This window comes from Vespa crabro, chromosome 17, assembly GCF_910589235.1.
Source record: "Vespa crabro chromosome 17, iyVesCrab1.2, whole genome shotgun sequence".
In the NCBI taxonomy this organism is placed as follows: domain Eukaryota; kingdom Metazoa; phylum Arthropoda; class Insecta; order Hymenoptera; family Vespidae; genus Vespa; species Vespa crabro.
Window position 1 is genome coordinate 5,682,011 of NC_060971.1, and position 16,568 is coordinate 5,698,578.

General features: G+C 28.3%; 2 protein-coding genes across 3 annotated transcripts; both read left to right on the plus strand.

The window, feature by feature from the left end:
• Nucleotides 1–1,234: 1,234 nt before the first annotated feature.
• Nucleotides 1,235–2,787, plus strand: LOC124430242 (60S ribosomal protein L23a). Its single transcript, XM_046976522.1, has 4 exons — nt 1,235–1,325; nt 1,742–2,046; nt 2,249–2,376; nt 2,458–2,787. The coding sequence occupies exons 1-4, from the start codon at nt 1,292–1,294 to the stop codon at nt 2,717–2,719; spliced, it is 729 nt and encodes a 242-aa protein (XP_046832478.1). The 5' UTR covers nt 1,235–1,291; the 3' UTR covers nt 2,720–2,787.
• A 128-nt stretch (nt 2,788–2,915) lies between these two features.
• On the plus strand, nt 2,916–7,991 carry LOC124430239 (cleft lip and palate transmembrane protein 1-like protein). 2 transcript variants are annotated; one of them, XM_046976518.1, is made up of 8 exons: nt 2,916–4,298; nt 4,467–4,581; nt 4,651–4,871; nt 5,149–5,434; nt 5,518–5,706; nt 6,003–6,211; nt 6,352–6,603; nt 6,720–7,991. In XM_046976518.1, the coding sequence occupies exons 1-8, from the start codon at nt 4,285–4,287 to the stop codon at nt 6,811–6,813; spliced, it is 1,380 nt and encodes a 459-aa protein (XP_046832474.1). In that variant the 5' UTR covers nt 2,916–4,284; the 3' UTR covers nt 6,814–7,991. The 2 variants fall into 2 exon arrangements, with proteins under 2 accessions (XP_046832474.1, XP_046832473.1); XM_046976517.1 differs by having other exon boundaries at nt 2,916–4,268.
• Nucleotides 7,992–16,568: the final 8,577 nt, after the last annotated feature.

Below are 16,568 nucleotides of genomic sequence, written 5' to 3' on the forward strand. Positions count from 1 at the left end.
CCAACCATCGAGTCTATTTACTTTTCCGCTAGATGTTGCACAAAATCGACACAAAAAAAAAAAAAAGAAAAAGAAAAAGAAAAAATGTCTAGCGGTAAAATTTAAAAGTGATATTAAAGTATTTTTATTTTAACAGAATGTAAATCGAAATATTCGAAGTAGTCCCACATTGGAACATAAATAGATACAACACTATCGATCGAAGAAATGCGAGATAAAGAAGAATACTATCTATAGTACCTATTCGTCATAAAAAATAGTTTAATGCTTTAAAAGTTTACGCTATTTTAGTATGATAATTGATAAAATATTTCCCCTTAGATAAGGAAACTTCAGTTTAACACGTTAACTGTCACATAACAGTTTTTATGTTTCAAACATTAAAAATTATTTATAATAGATAAAGTTATTATACTTAAATTGCATATAATAATAAAACTATACATATATGTAAAATTTAACAAAATCAATAATTTTCCTCTATATAATATAACTCGAAACATTTAATAATGTACAAGGTTATGTTGTAATATGGTCAGGCAAGAATTGCATTGCAGCAATTCAAAAATCAAAATATGATACCAAGATACACCAATGGACTAATATTTTTTTGTTTCTTTATTTCATTCAATGATTTTTTATCATCACTTCAAAGGATTCTTTCAGAAGACAATGACGTTCGCAATGATGCAACACGTTTCCTGTTAGTCAGCTTAAGGATGTCGCTATAATCGCATATATGTTGCACACTGCAAAAGTCAATCCCACTTTTGTTTGAAACTTGTTTCAATATCGAACAATCTTATTTTTTATTTTTGTTAAGTGTTATATCATAATTAAAGTTATTAACTGTTAGAGTACTTTTTATGTTACGATGTCATTTACTCATTTATGGTTTTCAATATTTTTCAACAACGAAATTATTTTAATCATTCTAAAAAATTTAGTAATGTTGGTCGATTGATCAAACTTATTTTTCAATCCGCAGTATTTTTTAGCTTAATATGTAATAATCTTATATATATATATATATATATAGAGAGAGAGAGAGAGGGAGAATTTAATGTTGAATATAAGTTGCTTAGAAAATATAATATGATTTATTGCCATTGGATACACCATTAATAAGAAATTCTTTTATTTCATGTTTTATTTTCTATTGTATGTTTTAAAAACGATACAAGCAAAAAATACCTAAAATTTAAGATTTATATTGAGTTAAGCGACTAACGTAGTTTTAATATTTCCGAAGCGTTTGTTTCCGGTTAGAAGTGCCGTCCTTTTTATCAAAATGGCTCCCAAACCGAAACCCACGGAGAAAACAGGTAAATTTAAAGATTAATTATGTACTGTAATTTTTTTTATAAAATATATTCAATAATGACAAATAAAATTTTAATTAATATAAGAAAATAAAAACGGTTATATCGTCGAGTGAAAGAATTTTTAGTACAGTGTAAACATTCGTTATTGTAGGCAACATAACCATGTGGTTTATCGAACACATGTTTTTTAATGTGGTTATATATATTAAATCATTTTTACTTTATAAAATTTTAATTTTCTCATTGAACATAATAAATCAGTTTTTAAAAGCATAGAAACATTATATTTTACATGATGTATTAGAAAGATTGTTAATCTAACCTGTAAATGAGACAGCAGTAAACGAAATGTTTGTACCTAACAAAAATATTTACATTTTCTTATTATTGTATTTATCCTGCTTATTTTCTTTTAGCAAGTAAGAATGCTGAAAAAAAGTCAGAAAAGAAATCTGAGAAGAAGCCAGCAACTGTTGCTAGTACTTCAAAAGTAACAAAGCCAGCATCAAAACCAGCACCTACTGCTGCAAAAAAAGCAGCTAGTACAAAAACTGCAAGTTCTACAAAGCCTGCAGTGAAACCAGCAGCTAAGCCTGCACCAAAAGTGGCATCTAAGCCATTAATTTCAAAACCTAAGAAAAATGTGCAAGCATCGAAGAAAACACCCAAGGGAGGCAAGCCTGCAATAGCTATTCAAAAAGCACTAAAAGCTCAGAAAAAGGTATTTATATAATCTGAGTTTTTAATTTTCCTGGTTGTATCATATAGTATTGACATGATGAATTAAATAGAAGGGAATCTCATTGAATTATTGTGATAAAAAATAGTAAACATAAACTGAATATTTAAAGATATATATATATATTAATAGGTAAATTATTATTTCATAAATGGATTAAAAGCATATTTATTTTTTTCCATAGATCTTGAAAGGTGTACATGGATCTAGAGTAAGAAAGATTAGGACTTCTGTACATTTCCATCGCCCAAAAACATTCAGACCTCCAAGAAATCCGAAATATGCACGAAAATCGGTGCCAAATAGAAGTCGGTGAGTATTTAAAAATTTTTCCTATCTGTATATATAATAACGTGTAATAACATAGTGATATATTTACTCTCTCTTTTTTAGTATGGATGCTTTCAATATCATCAAATTCCCTTTGACTACCGAAGCAGCCATGAAAAAGATTGAAGATAATAATACATTAGTTTTTATCGTCCATACACGAGCGAATAAATACCATATTAAAGCTTCTATTAAAAAGCTTTATGACGTTGATGTGGCCAAAGTAAATACACTTATAAGGCCAGATGGAAAGAAGAAGGCGTACGTGCGATTAACTCGTGATTATGATGCTCTTGATGTTGCTAACAAGATTGGCATTATATAAATACGTGTATCGAATTATTAAAATATATTAAAAATTGTCTGTATTGATAATAAAATCAGTGCAGTTCATGATAGTGTTTCAAGTTTTCTTTTCTACTTCTGATAATTTATAAAAAATCATTCACAAGTATTATGTAAAATATATCTTTCTATATTTCTTTTTACAAAGGAAAAAGTAATCGTTAAAGTATTTATCATAAAAATGTATTATGTGTATTTGCATTGATGCAGAATTAATTTCTTCATTGTACATTCTGAGCAGATCATATGAGATTTCTCAAAATTATTGTTTCAATATTGCAAAAAAGTTTTCTTTCGATTTTAATTAATTACATTTTCAATTTGTAAGAATGCAAAATTTTGGAGAAAAAAGAAAATGCTATAAAAGAAATTTATATTGGATATATACAATAAGCAGAGTATATGTTTATGCAAATTCATATTTTTATGAAAGAAATATAAGGATGTAAAGTATGAACTTATTGAGATTGATAGTAGCGTTCCTTTTTTAAATCTGCCATTTATAGAAAACATCGAAACTCTCTCGATGACATTAAAAGTAGAATAATTTCTGTCTTCTTAGGTATTTTGCAGATTATTATCAAATTATGTCCTGTGCATCTTCTTGTGACATTAATTAAATTATTCGCTCGTTATACCAATTTAAATACATTTACAATAGAATCATTATGCTATCTTTGTTACTTTTTAATTTAGTTCTACTTTGAAGTTTTATATTTTACGATGAACGACGTCACGATTAATTCATATAGCACATATTTTATAGAAGAATTAATATATACGTTTATTTATCTTAAAATCTTTAATCTATGTGAAATGTATATTTTTTGAATTTGGTACGAACGGAATTACGGTATAAAAATAACGACCATATTTTTACTTCTGTCACGAGCTAAAGCGCTTCCAGACTCTCTCTCTCTCTCTCTCTCTCTCTCTCTGTCTTTTTAGTCCAATTCAAATATTGGTAACGATATCAGCGCACCAATGAGCAATGGAAACGTAATTCAAACCTTTGTTTTCCAATATGAGCGAGAATTTGTTTCAGTCTCCGTAGAAAAATATATTAGAATATCAAAGATTCCGCTTTAAGTGACACGTGTCATCATCATTTGTGATAATTTCACGTATTTGCACGTGGAAGGAACATCATAATTTACTTTATGCTATAACGAATTTTTTAAGAAATATCATTTAAACGGGTATAATTGTGTATGATAAAGGCCTAGAAAAAAATCAATGTTGTTTACATTTTAATGTATGTATGTACATATTAAAATGCAGTGGCCGTCTTTAAGTCTTATACTTTCTAAAGTGTTTTTGGCATATATTATTTATTCGATATATACATTATCTTTATTATTTGTTGTACCTTTATGCGAAAATGGAAAGCCATGTCTGACTTCTTATCTATACAAAAATCCACAATTACAGTTATACATATATAGTTCCGTAATGAAGCGACCACCAGAGAGAGAAGTTAATTCTTTATATATGCAGGAAAAGTTTGATTATACTCAAGCACAAAACATGTGAGCTTCATCATACATGTTTATTATATGGTATTTATTTGTAATTAGATTTTTTTTTATAATTTTAATCAAATTTAAAAGATTGCACTGGAAACGTGTTTCTATACTTTAACTTTAAAAATTATATTACAGTAGTATAACTATTATTTAACAATTAAATTAACATTCAGCTTAATAAATAATCGTTCTTTTTGCTAGTTCTCTTTCCATAGATCTTCCCCATAAAACGCAACAAAATGGAACACTATTTCTACATGTGATATTGGTGCCTACTTTCCAAAAACAATTTAAATCCTTTAAAGAATTGCAAAAGGTATAAAGGTGCAAAGATTTTATTATCAAATATGTTATACTGTCTATAAATATACTTTCTTTTTTATAGGATATATTTATGGCAAATACTGTTATAGAATTAACACAATATTCAGTACCTGAAGCTAAAGTTTTTAATTTATTAGGAGAACAAGATGTAAGTGCAAGAAAAAAAGAAAAGTATGTTCATCCAATAACACATATTAAAAGCAAAGTAACATTTACAATAATGACAGAAGATATTAAATTTCCTAAAGATGGTATACCTGTGGAACTTATACATGATTTAAGGTACAATTTATTAATATATACATATCTATATGTATATATATATATATATATATATATATATATATATATATATATATATATATATATGCATATATATACATGCATAATACAAATAGGTTTCATCACCTAAAGATGTTGCAATACTTTAATTGTCTTAATCTATATAAATACATCAGAGATTAATAGTAGTTAATATTTTTGTGTTGGTAAATCTTATTATATAAAATACGTTCATATGACTTTATTTGTATTCTATATCCATTATATCATTATACAGGATATTAAATGGTAATATATTTTTACCGATTATTAATTATGACTTTTTACAAACTCGACATCATGATCTCTTACAAATATCACCGCAGAATAAAACTGTTAATATTTCTGTTATGTATACTCCAATAACTCTTGGAAAGTTAAGATTAATATTGCATGTTGAAGATGCTATGCAGAGTTTGAAAAATCTTGGCTTTTCAGACAAAGATATAGATGAAATAAAAGGAATTTTTGCGGATACTAACATATACTTATTAGGAGGTACTTTCTTCATTGCAGCCATTCATGTAAGAGTACAAATAAAATATTACAAATATATGTATATATAATATACATCAAACATTAATTAATATCATTTATTTATTTATAGATGCTATTTGACTTTCTTGCTTTCAAAAATGATGTAAATTTTTGGAGAAGGAAGAATAATCTTGCTGGACTGAGCAAATGGACAGTAGTATGGAGAGCTTTTAGTCAGATAATAATTTTCTTTTATTTACTAGAAGAGAATTCATCTTTACTTGTGCTTATTCCAACTGGAATAGGCACCATTATAGAGGTACATAATAATTAATATATAATAGTGGTGCCCATAAAGTATATCGCGTAATGATTTGAGCTGATCGCTAATACTTACGATTTTTTTTTTTTTTTATCAATACATTTTATTATGTTAGCACACCAAGTGATCGTGAAAAAAATATTGTAATATTTTTGTTATGGGTATTTAATGAAAATAGGACGCAGGTCTATATTTGAGAATTTTATCTTTTGATAAATATATCGAGCACCACTTAAATAACTTTAAAATAACGAAAAAGACATTTTAACTATATTAATAATATCTCTTAATAGTTATGGAAATTGAAAAAAATATTAAGAGTAAAAGTGATCAGTTACGGTGGTATTTTTCCAAGAATACAGTTTAATGAAGATAATATCAATGTTGCTGAGATGAAAACAAGAGAATTTGATGGTGAAAGTATGCGCTATCTAAGCTATTTGTTATATCCACTAGTTATCGGTGCTGCACTTTATTCATTAATTTATCAACATCACAAAAGGTAAGAAAATGAATTATTGAAACTGATGTTTAAATTTCATTGTGAGTTATCTTAATTATATTAATATTAATTGTATTAATAATATTTATGAATGTAAATCTGTTTGTCTTACGTATTATCAAATGTACTTCATGTTACAGTTGGTATTCCTGGACGATAAATTCTCTAGTGAATGGTGTTTATGCATTTGGATTTTTATTCATGCTTCCACAACTTTTCATTAATTATAAATTAAAATCTGTAGCTCATTTGCCATGGAGAGCTTTCATGTATAAAGCATTTAATACTTTCATTGATGACATATTTGCTTTTATTATTACAATGCCAACAGCTCATAGAATAGCATGCTTCAGAGATGATGCTGTTTTTCTTATTTATCTTTATCAGAGATGGTAAGATAACTTTTTTATTATCTATTTCAATCTGCAATGTCTGAAAGAATAAATTTGATATTGCTATTTGAAATTTGATATTGATGATCACATTAATTTATAAAAATATTTTTCAGGTTGTATCCTGTTGATAAATCACGTACAGATACTGATACTATAACAGAGGAACCTGTTGTAAATTTCAAAAATTCAACGAAAAAGATACATTAAAAAACAATCATTATATTTTCTCTATCAATATTATTTAAATGTGCACAAAGTGAACAATTTCGAAAATATCAATATAATAAGATTTTAATCTCTCACGTTTGGGTTTACATTATAAATAAATGTTTTTTGACTTACGAGAGAAGAATTCGGAAATTTAAACAAATTATGAAATTTGTAGAATATGCTGGGAATTTCCTTCTATAAAAATATCCTTCAAATTTCATTTTTCCTTTTTCGTTTTTGGCTTCCACTAAAACCATTACAGATATTGAATCATTCTATAATTAAACTAAAAAATTTATACTTTTCTGGAAACAATTGCAAAACAATATAAAAAAAAAGAAGTTAAACAAATTTGGAATTTTTGTTTTTTTTATAAATAGGAAATGTTTTGTTATTTAAAACGTTAATATGCTTTGTTATTATTTTTCTCTTTCAGTTAAAAAAGAAAAAAAAGAAAACAATATTTTTGAAGATTATGATATTTTTTGTTTTTATTTTTTATTTACTAATGAAAATAGATATCAAGAGACTTTTAAGACTGTTCATTATTTCTGATTTTATAATGGTTTATTTTATAATATATTTGGATGAATAAGGTCTCATTTTAAAGATGAAGGTTCAAACGAGAACTTGTCTTTTTCCAACTTTTGAAAAAGCTTTGTTAATTTTTTTTTAAATCGTATCAAAAATTGTTCTCTCGACAATAGTTTATGTATAAGAATAAAAGTATTTAAAAAATTCGAAAAAGGCGTGTGCTCGTCTGAACTCATTGTTAACGTAAATGCTGTTTACGACATTTTTCATGAAAAGAAAATTCCGTATTGTGGCAATCTTTGAATTTTGCAAAAGGAAAAATTCTACCACTATTATTGATTTTCATATAAATGCTATAGTGATATACGTTTTGTTTTTGTAAAAGCAATGTTTCCTTGTTATGTGTCTTAATATATTCAGATATTTTATTTTTTCCTTTTCCAAACACATTTCTTCGTGCATTTCACAGAAAAGCCATGGTAACTTATGCATTTTAACGAGTTTTCGACTCATTGCATCCTAAAATAGTTCAGTACTTCGTGCTAATGGGTCTTATGAATATATAATTTTGATATAGTTTTATAATTATTTAAACGATGTATAATGTACATGGGGTAGAATAAACTAATATTTAAACAATAGTGTTCGTTTAATAATTCGTTTAAACATTATACAGTCTTACTTACAAGGTACAAGTATAAACTATTATAGTATTATTTCATTGATTGGTTTATTATAGTCATATGAATATTCGTAATCAAACTTACCGACAACATACGGGCATATCAAATTGATATTTTAAATTAGAGGCCAGCGAACTGTGATTCTCAGAACTAATCAGCTTAGCTTTTTGCTTTTATTTGACATGTGAAGCTCAATTAATTAATTTTACGTTTTAGAATATGGTTGATAAAAATGAAATATTTCATGAAATGTAAAAATTATGCTCACTACAAAGATCAGTGCCTCAAATAACACATTTTTGCTTTATAAATAATCTATATAATATTTTTATTTTGTTTCTTAGCTTGCAATAGAGTAATAGCACATTTTTTTTATAGGCCAAAAAATAAAAATATTTTATTAAAATATTTTTATTCAAAAGTACATATTTACATAAACATCTTAACAAAATATATAATTTGTTATAATAAAACGTGTATTTAGTACTAGGAACGTTATTGCGTCAGATAATTTCAAAATTATTTTGACAATATAAGTGTTTACGGAGTACAATAAAGTAATATTTGAAGAATAATACATTATTATAAAAAGCAGAAAGTCGGCAAATTGCGGAGGTCTTCTAGTAATTTAAATATAAACCTCTAATACTTCAAAATTGTAATTAACGCGTAGTTGCCTCGTGTAATATAAACATAAACATGCATTTCCTTCGCCTTGACAGTTAGCGAGTTAGTTTTCTGTTGCACTCCGACCTGTGCACATCGCGATTCACCTTAATAAACGCGAGAGAATATCAATTAATATTTTCGGTAATTATATAATTATTTAAACGACTTTTATTGCACGTGGGATAGAATAGAATAATATCTAAACAATAGTACATTTATTTAAACATTAAAAAGCCTGAACCGCGCGCGGGTCTTAAAATTATTTTAATAAATACTTCTAGTATTTAAAAATTTTAATTTCGGAGCGGTTTTCTCTGGTAATATAAACATAAACGAACACTTTCACGACTTTGACAGTTCGCGACTTAGTTTTCTCTTGCACTCCGACGTGTGCACTTCGTGATTCTCTTTTCTAAACGCTAGAGATTATAAATTAAAATTTTCGTTAATTTTATTATGATATAATCGATTTTTATACCACGCGGGATAGGATAGAGTAAAATTTAAACAATAGTACATTTATTTAAACATTAGAAAGTCCGAATCGCGCGCTGGACTTAAAATAATTTTTATAAAACTTCTATTACTTTAAATATTTAATTTCGGAGTAGTTGCCTCGTGTAATATAAACATAAACGCACTTTTTCACGACTTTGACAGTTCGCGACTTAGTTTTCTCTTGCACTCCGACGTGTGCACTTCGTGATTCTCTTTTCTAATCGCTAGAGATTATAAATTAAAATTGTCGTTAATTTTATTATGATATAATCGATTTTTATACCACGCGGGATAGAATAGAGTAATATTTAAACAATAATTCATTTATTTAAACATTAAAAAGGCTGAATCGCGCGCGGGTCTTAAAATTATCTTAATAAATACTTTTAGTACTTAAAAATTTTAATTTCGGATCGTTTTTCTCTGGTAATATAAACATAAACGCACTATTTCATGACTTTAACAGTTCGCGACTTAGTTTGCTCTTGCTCTCCGACGTGTGCACATCGTGATTCTCTTTTCTAAACGCTAAAACTATTAAATTAATATTTTCGATAATTTTATAATTATTTTTACGGTTTTTATACCACGCGGGATAGAATAGAGTAATATTTAAGCAATAGTTCATTTATTTAAACAATAAAAACTCTGAATCGCGCGCGGGGCTTAAAATAATTCTAATATAATCTTCTAGTACTTAAAAATTTTAATTTCGGAGCGGTTTTCTCTGGTATTATAAACATAAACGCACTATTTCATGACTTTGACAGTTCGCGACTTAGTTTGCTCTTGCACTCCGACGTGTGCACATCGTGATTCTCTTTTCTAAACGCTAAAGATTGTAAATTAATATTTTCGGTAATTTTATAATTATCTACACGGTTTTAATAGCTCGCGGGATAGAATAGTGTATTATTTAAACAATAGTTCATTTATTTAAACAATAAAAAGTCTGAATCGCCCGCGTGACTTAAAATAATAATAATATAAACTTCTAGTACTTAAAAATTTTAATTTCGGAGCGGTCTTCTCTTGAGACATAAACATTAACGCACTTCTACATGACTTTGACAGCTCGCGACTTAGTTTGCTCTTGCACTCCGACGTGTGCACATCTTGATTCACTTTTCTAAACGCTAAAGATTATAAATTAATATTTTCGGTGATTTTATAATTATCTATACGGTTTTTATAGCTCGCGGGATAGAATAGTGTATTATTTAAACAATAGTACAATTATTTAAACATTAGAAAGTCCGAATCGCGCGCTGGACTTAAAATAATTTTTATAAAACTTCTATTACTTTAAATATTTAATTTCGGAGCGGTTTTCTCTTGAGACATAAACATAAACGCACTTTTTCACGACTTTGACAGTTCGCGACTTAGTTTTCTCTTGCACTCCGACGTGTGCACTTCGTGATTCCCTTTTCTAAACACTAAAGACTATAAATTAATATTTTTGTTAATTTTATAATTATCTATACGATTTTTATAGCACGCGGGATAGATTAGAGTAATATTTAAACAATAGTTCATTATTTAAACATTAAAAATTTCGAATCGCGCGCGGGGCTTAAAATAATTCTAATATAATCTTCCATTACTTAAAATTTTAATTTCGGAGCGGTTTTCTCTGATATTATAAACATAAACGCACTATTTCATGACTTTGACAGTTCGCGACTTAGTTTGCTCTTGCACTCCGACGTGTGCACATCGTGATTCTCTTTTCTAAACGCTAAAGATTGTAAATTAATATTTTCGGTAATTTTATAATTATTTAAGCGGTTTTTATAGCACGCGGGATAGAATAGAGTAATGTTTAAACAATAGTTCATTTATTTAAACAATAAAAAGTCTGAATCGCGCGCGTGACTTAAAATAATAATAATATAAACATCTAGTACTTAAATATTTTAATTTTGGAGTAGTTGCCTAGTGTAATATAAACATAAACGCACTTTTTCACGACTTTGACAGTTCGCGACTTAGTTTGCTCTTGCACTCCGTCGTGTGCACTTCGTGATTCTCTTTTCTAAACGCTAAAACTTATAAATTAATATTTTCGGTAATTTTATAATTATCTACACGGTTTTTATAGTTCGCGGGATAGAATAGAGTATTATTTAAACAATAGTTCATTTATTTAAACAATAAAATGTCTGAATCGCGCACGGAACTTAAAATTATTCTAATATAAACTTCTAGTACTTAAAAATTTTAATTTCGGAGCGGTTTTCTCTTGAGACATAAACATAATCGCACTTTTTCACGACTTTGACAGTTCGCGACTTAGTTTGCTCTTGCACTCCGACGTGTGCACTTCGTGATTCTCTTTTCTAAACGTTAAAACTTATAAATTAATATTTTCGGTAATTTTATAATTATCTACACGGTTTTTATAGCTCGCTTGATAGAATAGTGTAATATTTAAACAATAGTTCATTTATTTAAACAATAAAAACTCTGAAACGCGCGCGGGACTTAAAATAATTCTAATATTAACTTCTAGTACTTAAAAATTTTAATTTCGGAGCGGTTTTCTCTTGAGACATAAACATTAACGCACTTCTACATGACTTTGACAGCTCGCGACTTAGTTTGCTCTTGCTCTCCGACGTGTGCACATCGTGATACTCTTTTCTAAACGCTAAAACTATTAAATTAATATTTTCGATAATTTTATAATTATTTTTACGGTTTTTATACCACGCGGGATAGAATAGAGTAATATTTAAGCAATAGTTCATTTATTTAAACAATAAAAACTCTGAATCGCGCGCGGGGCTTAAAATAATTTTTATATAAACTTCTATTACTTTAAATATTTAATTTCGGAGTAGTTGCCTCGTGTAATATAAACATAAACGCACTTTTTCACGACTTTGACAGTTCGCGACTTAGTTTTCTCTTGCACTCCGATGTGTTCACTTCGTGATTCCCTTTTCTAAACACTAAAGATTATAAATTAATATTTTTGTTAATTTTATAATTATCTATACGATTTTTATAGCACGCGGGATAGATTAGAGTAATATTTAAACAATAGTTCATTATTTAAACATTAAAAATTTCGAATCGCGCGCGGTACTTAAAATAATTCTAATATAAACTTCTAGTACTTAAAAATTTTAATTTCGGAGCGGTTTTCTCTGGTAATATAAACATAAACGCACTTATTCACGACTTTGACAGTTCGCGACTTAGTTTGCTCTTGCACTACGACGTGTGCACATCGTTCTCCTAATTTCTAAACGCTAAAGTTTATAAATTAATATTTTCGATAATTTTATAATTATTTAAATGATTTTTATTGTACACGGAATAGAATAGAGTAAAATTTAAACAATAGTTCATTTATTTAAACAATATAAAGTCTGAATCGCCCGCGTGACTTAAAATAATAATAATATAAACTTCTAGTACTTAAAAATTTTAATTTCGGAGCGGTCTTCTCTTGAGACATAAACATTAACGCACTTCTACATGACTTTGACAGCTCGCGACTTAGTTTGCTCCAGCACTTCAACATGTGCACTTCGTGATTCTCTTTTCTAAACGCTAAAACTTATTAATTAATATTTTCTGTAATTTTATAATTATCTAAACGATTTTTATAGCACGCGTGATAGAATAGTTTAATATTTAAACATTAGTACATTTATTTAAACAATAAAAAGTCTGAATCGCTCGCGGGACTTAAAATTATTCTAATATAAACTTCCATTACTTAAAATTTTAATTTCGGAGCGGTTTTCTCTGGTAATATAAACATAAACGCACTTTTTCACGACTTTGACAGTTCGCGACTTAGTTTGCTCCAGCACTTCGACATGTGCACTTCGTGATTCTCTTTTCTAAACGCTAAAACAATTAAATTAATATTTTCGGTAATTTTATAATTATCTAAACGATTTCTATAGCACACGGGATAGAATAGAGTAATATTTAAACAATAGTTCATTTATTTAAACAATAAAAAGACTGAATCGCGCACGGAACTTAAAATTATTCTAATATAAACTTCCATTACTTAAAATTTTAATTTCGGAGCGGTTTTCTCTGGTAATATAAACATAAACGCACTATTTCACGACTTTGACAGTTCGCGACTTAGTTTGCTCCAGCACTTCGACATGTGCACTTCGTGATTCTCTTTTCTAAACGCTAAAACAATTAAATTAATATTTTCGGTAATTTTATAATTATCTAAACGATTTCTATAGCACACGGGATAGAATAGAGTAATATTTAAACAATAGTTCATTTATTTAAACAATAAAAAGACTGAATCGCGCACGGAACTTAAAATTATTCTAATATAAACTTCCATTACTTAAAATTTTAATTTCGGAGCGGTTTTCTCTTGAGACATAAACATAAACGCACTTTTTCACGACTTTGACAGTTCGCGACTTAGTTTGCTCTTGCACTCCGACGTGTGCACTTCGTGATTCTCTTTTCTAAACGCTAAAACATTTAAATTAATATTTTCGGTAATTTTATAATTATCTAAACGATTTCTATAGCACGCGTGATAGAATAGAGTAATATTTAAACAATTGTTCATTTATTTAATCAATTAAATGTCTGATTCTCGCGCGGGACTTAAAATAATTTTATTATAAACTACTAGTACTTAATTATTTTAATTTCGGAGCGGTTTTCTCTTGAGACATAAACATAAACGCACTTTTTCACGACTTTGACAGTTCGCGACTTAGTTTGTTCTTGCCCTCCGACGTGTGCACTTCGTGATTCTCTTTTCTAAACGCTAAAACTTATTAATTAATATTTTCTGGAATTTTATAATTATCTAAGCGATTTTTATAGCACGCGTGATAGAATAGTATAATATTTAAACATTAGTACATTTATTTAAACAATAAAAAGTCTGAATCGCGCGCGGGACTTAATATATTTTTAATATATACTTCTAGTACTTAAAAATTTTAATTTCGGAGCGGTTTTCTCTGGTAATAATAACATAAACGAACTTTTTCACGACTTTGACAGTTCGCGACTTAGTTTGCTCTTGCACTCCAACGTGTGCACTTCGTGATTCTCTTTTCTAAACGCTAAAACTTATAAATTAATATTTTCGGTAATTTTATAATTATCTAAACGATTGTTATAGCACGCGGGATAGAATAGAGTAATGTTTAAACAATAGTTCATTTATTTAAACAATAAAAAGTCTGAATCGCGCGCGGGACTTAAAATAATTTTAATATTAATTTCTATTACTTTAAAAATTTTATTTCTGAGCGGTTTTCTCTTGCGACATAAACATAAACGCACTTCTACACGACTTTGACAGCTCGCGACTTAGTTTGCTCTTGCACTCCGACGTGTGCACATCGTGATTCTCTTTTCTAAACGCTAAAGATCGTAAATTAATATTTTCGGTAATTTTATAATTATCTATACGGTTTTTATAGCTCGCGGGATAGAATAGAGGATTATTTAAACACTTGTTCATTTATTTAAACAATAAAAATTCTGAATCGCCCGCAGAACTTAAAATAATTCTAATATAAACTTCTAGTACTTAAAAATTTTAATTTCGGAGCGGTTTTCTCTGGTAATGTAAACATAAACGCACTTCTTCACGACTTTGACAGTTAGCGACTTAGTTTGCTCTTGCCCTCCGACGTGTGCACTTCGTGATTCTCTTTTCTAAACGCTAAAACAATTAAATTAATATTTTCGGTAATTTTATAATTATCTAAACGATTTCTATAGCACACGGGATAGAATAGAGTAATATTTAAACAATAGTTCATTTATTTAAACAATAAAAAGACTGAATCGCGCACGGAACTTAAAATTATTCTAATATAAACTTCCATTACTTAAAATTTTAATTTCGGAGCGGTTTTCTCTGGTAATGTAAACATAAACGCACTTCTTCACGACTTTGACAGTTCGCGACTTAGTTTGCTCCAGCACTTCGACATGTGCACTTCGTGATTCTCTTTTCTAAACGCTAAAACATTTAAATTAATATTTTCGGTAATTTTATAATTATCTAAACGATTTCTATAGCACGCGTGATAGAATAGAGTAATATTTAAACAATTGTTCATTTATTTAATCAATTAAATGTCTGATTCTCGCGCGGGACTTAAAATAATTTTATTATAAACTACTAGTACTTAATTATTTTAATTTCGGAGCGGTTTTCTCTTGAGACATAAACATAAACGCACTTTTTCACGACTTTGACAGTTCGCGACTTAGTTTGTTCTTGCCCTCCGACGTGTGCACTTCGTGATTCTCTTTTCTAAACGCTAAAACTTATTAATTAATATTTTCTGGAATTTTATAATTATCTAAGCGATTTTTATAGCACGCGTGATAGAATAGTATAATATTTAAACATTAGTACATTTATTTAAACAATAAAAAGTCTGAATCGCGCGCGGGACTTAATATATTTTTAATATATACTTCTAGTACTTAAAAATTTTAATTTCGGAGCGGTTTTCTCTTGCGACATAAACATAAACGCACTTCTACACGACTTTGACAGCTCGCGACTTAGTTTGCTCTTGCACTCCGACGTGTGCACATCGTGATTCTCTTTTCTAAACGCTAAAGATCGTAAATTAATATTTTCGGTAATTTTATAATTATCTATACGGTTTTTATAGCTCGCGGGATAGAATAGAGGATTATTTAAACACTTGTTCATTTATTTAAACAATAAAAATTCTGAATCGCCCGCAGAACTTAAAATAATTCTAATATAAACTTCTAGTACTTAAAAATTTTAATTTCGGAGCGGTTTTCTCTTGTAATATAAACATAAACGCACTTTTTCACGACTTTGACAGTTCGCGACTTAGTTTGCTCTTGCTCTCCGACGTGTGCACATCGTGATTCTCTTTTCTAAACGCTAAAACTATTAAATTAATATTTTCGGTAATTTTATAATTATCTAAACGATTTCTATAGCACACGGGATAGAATAGAGTAATATTTAAACAATAGTTCATTTATTTAAACAATAAAAAGACTGAATCGCGCACGGAACTTAAAATTATTCTAATATAAACTTCCATTACTTAAAATTTTAATTTCGGAGCGGTTTTCTCTGGTAATGTAAACATAAACGCACTTCTTCACGACTTTGACAGTTCGCGACTTAGTTTGCTCCAGCACTTCGACATGTGCACTTCGTGATTCTCTTTTCTAAACGCTAAAACATTTAAATTAATATTTTCGGTAATTTTATAATTATCTAAACGATTTCTATAGCACGCGTGATAGAATAGAGTAATATTTAAACAATTGTTCATTTATTTAATCAATTAAATGTCTGATTCTCGCGCGGGACTTAAAATAATTTTATTATAAACT